Source organism: Tyto alba, unplaced genomic scaffold (genome assembly GCF_018691265.1).
Source record: "Tyto alba isolate M040663 unplaced genomic scaffold, T.alba_DEE_v4.0 Super-Scaffold_2, whole genome shotgun sequence".
Lineage (NCBI taxonomy): Eukaryota > Metazoa > Chordata > Aves > Strigiformes > Tytonidae > Tyto > Tyto alba.
The window spans coordinates 50427047-50434607 of record NW_024881282.1 but is presented as its reverse complement, the minus strand read 5'-3'; the positions used below and the strand labels follow the sequence as shown (position 1 = coordinate 50434607).

The 7561-nt window shown below is 44.8% G+C and overlaps 1 protein-coding gene across 1 annotated transcript in view; it reads left to right on the top strand.

Moving 5' to 3' along the window:
- Window positions 1-4047: 4047 nt before the first annotated feature.
- Window positions 4048-7561, top strand: part of LGR5 (leucine rich repeat containing G protein-coupled receptor 5) — a 93897-nt gene continuing 90383 nt past the window's right edge. The window contains exon 1 of the mRNA XM_032999957.2: window positions 4048-4410. Within this exon, the coding sequence (XP_032855848.2) occupies window positions 4202-4410 (209 nt within the window). The 5' untranslated portion in view covers window positions 4048-4201. The remainder of the gene's footprint in view (window positions 4411-7561) is intronic.

Genomic DNA, 7561 nt, shown 5'->3' with positions numbered 1-7561 from the left:
TGAAGAATATTTCAGGTCAGTCCAAATAAATCTTACTTCTTAAATGTTTCATCTTGGTCCTACCATCACACCAACTACAGAACTGTTGAGGGAAGAGTGCAGCTAGGTGGCAGTGTGCCAAACAAAAGCATCAATATAAAAAGACAATTTCTAAAGATTCATGACATAGTACGTCTTAACTAGCATGAAAACCTGAACAAAAACAAGTTGATGTCACATAATCCATAATATTATTGTGACTGACAAGCTGTAGCCATGAGGTAAATTGAGCCAGGGTAATTAAAACTCCTGTATTTCTTTCTGGTTCTAGGAGTGACTCTGCCCTAACCATTCTACATTTCGGGTACCAGCATTTATTACTGTGAAAAACAGAAAAGGTGCTATCTGCCTTGGTCTGAAGAACATTGCATGGCTTAATAAAGTGATGTACATACATGTGTTTGTTTAAAATCCAGATATGACAGATATCATAATGTTTAAAATGACAGATACATGTTTCAAATGAATGTGAACGTATACTGATAGGTAAATATGGAATGAAATGAACACATTACATAAAGAGCCTTCTGCTGTATGTATAAAAATCCTATATAGTGATAAATACCCTATATAGTGATAAATAATACCCTATACCCTATATAGTGATAAAAACCATACAGTGATAAAAACCCTATATAGTGATAAAAAAAAAAAAAAAAAAAAAAAAAAAAAAAAAAGACATGCACCATTCTCCAGGGCTAGCCAGAATAAAAGAGCAAATCAAATGTCCTGCAAAGAGGAAAGAATCCTTCTGCACAGACCACTGGGCAGTTGCAGTACTGCTCGACAGTAGCACAACCTAAGGGCTGGAGGAGCTTCACACTTGCCTAATGAGCCCTTTCAGTGTAACCACTTCAGCACATCCAATGAAGAATTTCTTCTCCCAATGGACAGAAAAAGAAATCCCACCCTGCACAATGACTTTATTTTCTCCGCAGCCTAACCACACAGTTGTACTGCCTTCTAGGAACCCGCCTTTCACCCACAGACAGGAATGGGAAAAACATGCTACATTCAACTGTAAACTACCTTGTCCTTTGCTGCTGTGCTTTTTACTTTGGCAATGTATTGGGCTTGCCTTAATATTTAAGCACAAGCTGCTACCTTTGCTAGTGCAGGATCTGTTAACATTTCTGCTTTAAATTCCATTTTGGCTTGGACAACTGATCATTTCGGGATTAAGCATAGATTTCCATTGTTAAACGCTTTAGCCACAGTTTTTAAATCAATTAACCCAGTTCAAGCTTACAAAAGAGAAATTGCAGTGAATATCTTGGATATCAAATTTTATTTTTACAGTCCTATATTTTAAAATCAGATTTCATATGAAGTCTAAAATCTGTCAGGCTGTAACGATCTAAAAGATGCATGTTAAATATATATCTATCTGCTGCACTTTCTTGACACATGAATTGGTATGCTTTTTGTCTGCTAACAATATATAACACACAATATCCTTTTGTTTATTCTTACGTAACATTCCATTAAAACATCTTTTATGCTAATAAACCTTAAGATGGAGTATCATCACATTATATACCACATTCAGAAGACAGAGTTTTTTGCCTGAGTATCAGGAAGACAGGAAGAGATTCAAGAGAGCACTCTGCTGAGATCCCTAAGGGATTTGTTTACTATCTTGATGAAAGCCGAAGACCACTGATGGCTGTACCATGGATGTCACTCCAAGTGACCAGGAAATTATGCTGAGATGTCAGAACCTGCAGGAAATCTTACTGTCCCAATGGCTTTTTGGAACAGTAACAGCACCTCCCAGAGATGTTACCAAACCGACAGATGTTTTTTCCTTTTCCCTTTATGGAAAACCAGAGGCCTATGAGAAACATAAAAAGGAAATAACTGTACAGCCTAATTTAAATGTACAAAGGTAGGGATTAACCATATCTATTCCTATCAAATCCTTCTTTTAATCTTCAAGCTCCTTTTCTTTCAAAAAATCTTAAAGTAAAATTGAATAGAAGCACATTAAATATTTCAAAGTCACTAGCTGAACAAATGTATTCATGCAAAACAAACAACATTCAAAGGAGGTCTTTTACAGTTAAACCCTCACTACTAATTAATCTATGTCTAACTTCAGATATCTTATGCAAGCTGATAAATCCTCAACAGAAAATGAACAAACAGTATACACTTTGCTTTCTAGAACAAACAGAATATGTGTAACATAGCCTCAGGTTATATAAATACTATTTCACTACAGTTATAAAAAATATTTACTTATTTGCTAACTATAACTATTCTGATGTCTTTTGGCAGTGCATGTTAAGGACTGCAGTATCACACAGTACAGATGCCTAACAGAAACTATTTCACCCTAGAAGAAAGTAAGATATTCACAATTTATCAAAACATTATCATGTACCTATTCATCACAGTGCACAACTTCCAAAAACCATGACATTCAGTAGCAAAAATATTGCTTCTTCACAGTGATACTGAACATGGGTAGAGAAACAGCTAGAGGTTTGGGGGGAACAGGTCTCCTGGTCAGGTATTATGGTTCATAATGAAAACTCTTCCTGCAATTTTTTTTTTCCTTTCTTCTGGACAATCTACGTTTTTAACCACTGTTTTGATTAGTTTGGGACAAGGTGACGCTGGGGAAAAGCTTCCCAGCAGCCCCATAGGCCTAGATTTACAAAACATTCTGGTTTGTCTAACCAGACAGTCAGCAGATCCCTTTATTATTTTTAAATAAAGCACTTGAGCTCTAGTACAAGATCCTTCTGCAGCTCAGATTACATCAAATAATGGTCCAGAGGTGAGAACAGGGATTATAAACTGGGTAGAATATAAAAGCATGTATTTTGCTGGCCTTTTCATTAGGCTCGTATTTCAGACTTAATTGTAGATTCGAAGACAGTGTAGCAAAAAAACCTTTAACTAATGGTCTCCAATGCATACCGAGGAGCCTGACCAACAATTCAGTCACCAGTCTAAACAGGAATTGGGCTGGGACTGTCTTATTAAACCAGTAGCTCATCTCAAGTCTGGTGCCTGTAGTCAACTTTGTCCGCACTTAAAACTTATTTGGAGGGAAAAAAAGATTTAAGAAAACTGCCATCCTCACCTTTCCCTCACCAATGGTTTCGTCATACTCAGTCACAGAAGAGTAGCACAAAGGCCACTTTCCACACAACCTGAGGAGCTTGGGAAACCATGGAGAAGCAGCTGGGTGAGGGTCATCTCAAGAGCTGTCACAGCAGCCTTGCTGCAAAGTCAGTTTCCCTTGGCAGCCGGGCTCCCTTAGAAAACTGCTGCCTGTCGGCAAGCCTGTGATTTAAGTGGGAGCGAGAGGAGTGAGTGGATCCCCATCGCTTGTCTGGGACCACACTGCTCAGCCTGCAGCTGGGACCGCGCCCCGACGAGCAGCTTTTCCTGACCGTAATTAAGGCCGGGGTTAGACCTCCGTTCCCGCCCTGAGAAGCACCCAAACCTTTGTCCCACCACCCCAGGGTCAACACCCCCCCACTGACCCCACTGCCTCAGGACCATAATCCTGCCTCCCCAACCGTCGTGTCCCCCCTTCCCGCCCACCCCACCCCCCTCCAAACCGACGCTCTGATTTCAAATGAAATTTGGGGGGGCGTTTTGGGGAAGGGGGGGGGGGGGGTAAAGAAGGTTCTGCCACGCGACATCGCCGCACGCGCTGCCCAACCGCCCCGTCCCTCGTCGCCTTCCAGAAGCGTCCACCGCGCGCGGTGACTGCCCTGAGGGGACATCACCGCCCTGAGCGGACATCACTGCCCTGAGGGGAGCTCCGATGAGCGGCGGCCGCGGGCCCGGCGGGGGCGGCCGGGAGGCGGGAGGACCCCCCCCCCCCCCGCCTCCCCCGCCTCCCGCCTCCCGGCCGCCCCCGCCGAGCCCGCGGCCGCCCCCGCCCGCTCGTACGGCGGCGCGGGCAGGGCCCGCCGCGCTACGGCGGGCAAGGCTGGGGCGGCGTCAGCGGGCGCGCAGTGCCGGCTCCAGGGCTTTAAAGCAGCGTGTAAGCTGAGATGCTACCACAGACAGCGGCGCGGCGGCGGCGGCGGCCGCAGCAGCAGCTCCCCGAGCCCAGACGGGCGCCCGCCTTTCGCCCCCGCCGCACGGCAGGGTATGAGAGCGGCCGCCCCGCTGCTCTAGGTAAACCCCGGGCCTCATGGCGACGTCCCGCGCTGCCCGCGCCCTCCTCATCCTCCTCTTCTGCCTGCCGGGGCTGCGGCGGGGGGCGCGGGCCGGCGGGCAGCGCCCCAGGGGCTGCCCGGCGCCGTGCCGCTGCGAGCAGGAGGGCATGCTCCTCCGCGCCGACTGCTCTGACCTGGGGCTCACGGCCGTGCCCGCCAACCTCAGCGTCTTCACCTCCTACCTGTAAGTGGGGGCGGCCGGTGCGGGAGGGTCGAGGAGGGGGCGGCACTGGCGAGCGGCAGCGGCGGGGAGGCCCCGCGGGAGGGCCCGGGCCGGCCCCCGGTGGTGACAGGAGCCGCGCGGGGTCAGTGCGTGGCCGCGCCGCTGCCTGGAGAAAACACCCGACTTCAAATAAGTTTCTAATCGCTTTTTAATCAGCGGGCGGGTTGTAAAGGCGTTTATAGGTATCTCGCTATCTCGGTGCCCGGTCCGGCGCCTGGAGGATCGCCGTGTGATGTGCCGTTTAGACGGTAATTAAAAGCGATTGCAACAGCAGAAACTCGATTCGATCTGCCGGGACGTTATCTTCACCTTTGCTTCCCGGGAAGGGCTTTGAACTGCGGTTGCTGCTGATTTAATCTTTAACAGATCTCCCCCTCGGGTTGAGGGAAGGCAATAAATAAAGCGAGCTCCCAGGGAGGCGGCCAGCGCTGGGCCCCTCGCTGCCGCCGCGGCGGGCAGGTGCCGCCGTTCCCGACCCCGCCGGAGCCTTCCCCTCTCCCTCTTGCCTCCAAGTACCCGCCTTACCGGGCAGCCCCGGCGGGCCGTGCTTGGGAACTCCTCCGCGTCTCGGGCGCGCTGAATTGCAGCGGGTAGGGACAGGGACGGCGAGGAACTTCGTATTGACAAAAAACCACGCAGAATTGTGGGGAAACTTTTTCTTTCTTCCCTTCTTTTTGGCAGAAGGGCCATCGTTTAGCCTCTCTTGGTTTTGTGTGTTGAAAATGTTGGTGCGCTAAGTGTTACTTTATTTCCTTCCTTACTGGTTTCATATAGCTCTGCGGTTGCACGTCCAGTAGCTTGTTAATTTAATGCTTATCCTCCATATCCAGCATACGGTATGTCTGTTTCTGAACGCGATTGTCCATCTGTATATTTTGACATGCTGTTGACATGCTTGCTACTATGGTTACTGTGAAGATGCTTTCACAGTATTGTGTGTCTGGGGCACTGAAGTGATAATTCTGAACTCACTTCTCTGTTAATACCATACTTCCAAGGACATAAAAAAACATATGTCACATCTGAGAAAGTAAATGAAACTAAACTAGAAGTGGCATGACAACGCCGGAAAGGTAGAAATGAAGTGCAACCAATAAAATCTAAGTACTGTGTATGTGTTAGGAGAAAACTTAGTTTAATGACAATGACATTGGTTTAGAAAGAGGATGTGCAGCTAAAAGACTTTTCTAAATATTATCCATGTAAATACAGATCTGAAATTTCATCTTAATAAGATCAGTTTTAGCTTATTTTGCCATAAACATTTCAAAGTCAATGCTATTAGTGATGCTAAGAGGCAGGAGCCAGTGTTACTGACTGACCGCTTACAGTAGAGCAAAACTTTGGCTGTACATAATAAAGATACAAGACACATACAAAGTCTGCTACTGGTTTCAAAAGTAGGAGGTCAGGCGTTTGGGTATACACAAGACGCAATGTTTTCTGGTGCTTTGGAAAGTCATAAGCAGAAAGATAACGAAGGTATAAAGATGTACTTAAGCTGTACATAACCTGTGTCAAGAAGTAGATGTCCTAAATTCCTGGTTGTTTGGAGGAATGCTAAAGCTATAAAGACATTAGAGAACTCACTGTTTGACTGTTTTATGAAGAAAAAGAGAACATAAATATGCATGATGATATCAAAATACCACTGCTGTGGCCTTCTGCTGTTGAAGATATATACCTCCAGTAACATGCTTCTCGGTAGGATTGTGATCTGGTCCACACTTTTGATTTTAAATCCTCTGGTCCTTCAGCAGGGGAATGTCCTTCTCCCATCAAGAGTTCTGTGCTGTTCAGTAGCATACACCCTGAAGTAAAAAAACACCACTGTTGGACAGGCAGACTTTTAAATGGCTAAGGCTGCATACAGGCAGTTTAACAGTATAAAAGACAGACAGTATAACAGTATAAAAGACTGGTTCATACACACAGGCAACTACTCTTACCCTTTTCCAAATTTATCAGGCTGTTATCCTTGGATTAATTAATTATGCAGAGTTGTAGCTCCTGCCTGCCTTCCATAAAGAACTGTCAAGTCTCATTGTCTGTAGATGACTAAGCAATGGCAAATTTTAAAACATGCCTGCTTGCTATAGAGATGTTTGCCTCCCTGAGTTTGATTGTGGCCAACCAGATGCTCCTTGTTGATTTTTTTTTTTTCTGTTTTTTCCCCAGAAAAACAGAAATGCCTTTTTGCGCTGTGACAATTTTTAATTCAGACCAAAGCAGGAGATTAAGACTGTGTGCTCACATTAAATCTCTTTCCAGAAAAGAAGTCCATCTTCTCTAGTCTGTTCTATTCTCACACAGTAGGCATATCTGACTGAAAAACAGCCTGTGGTACTACCTTGTTTTAAGTTTGGGCTTTTAAAGTTGTTTTTTTTTTTTTTTTTTTCTAAATTTCTGCTATTTTTATATTATCTGGACACTCACATAGAAAAAAAAAAAAAAGTTAAATGTTTTCTTGGTGTGCACTGGAAATTATGTGAAAAGTTGAAATGCCGAGGCCATTAAGGTTTGGTTTCTGTTGGGAGAAACGTGCTCAGAGCATAATAAGTTATGGTGACTGAATTTTGCATGTTTTTTTATGATGGTGCTCTTGAAGCAAAGCTAAGTAGTAGCTCTAAGCAGAGCAGTCTACAGATGAACCTGCTACACATTTCTCCATTCTCATTTACATTCCCAGGAAGCAATTCTTGCCTCCCACTATAAGTCTTTTTATTTATTATTATGTGTCTGCTGCCATGATCAGTTAGACTTTTTAAGAGCAGACAAGGAGAATCTGGGAGTTTCGTTCCATTCCTTTTTCTTCATTTACTTTTAGGCTAAATAATCTATTCAGTGTATTTAATGCCATTCCTGTTGACATAAATGAGAAATCCATGTGCTGATGAAGGGCAGCACTGAGTCTCTGTTCCAAATTAAGAACATGTCACTTTCCTATCAGTACACAGTGAAAAGAAGAAGCCAGGATCTACAGGTCTTTTGCACATGGGACCCTCATTAATTCTCAAATCAAGCCCCCGAGTTAGTGAAATATTGTTACCATTTACTGTAATGTGGAAAACTGAGGCAAAGAAGGATTTGCTCAAAGTTAAAGTTTATGACA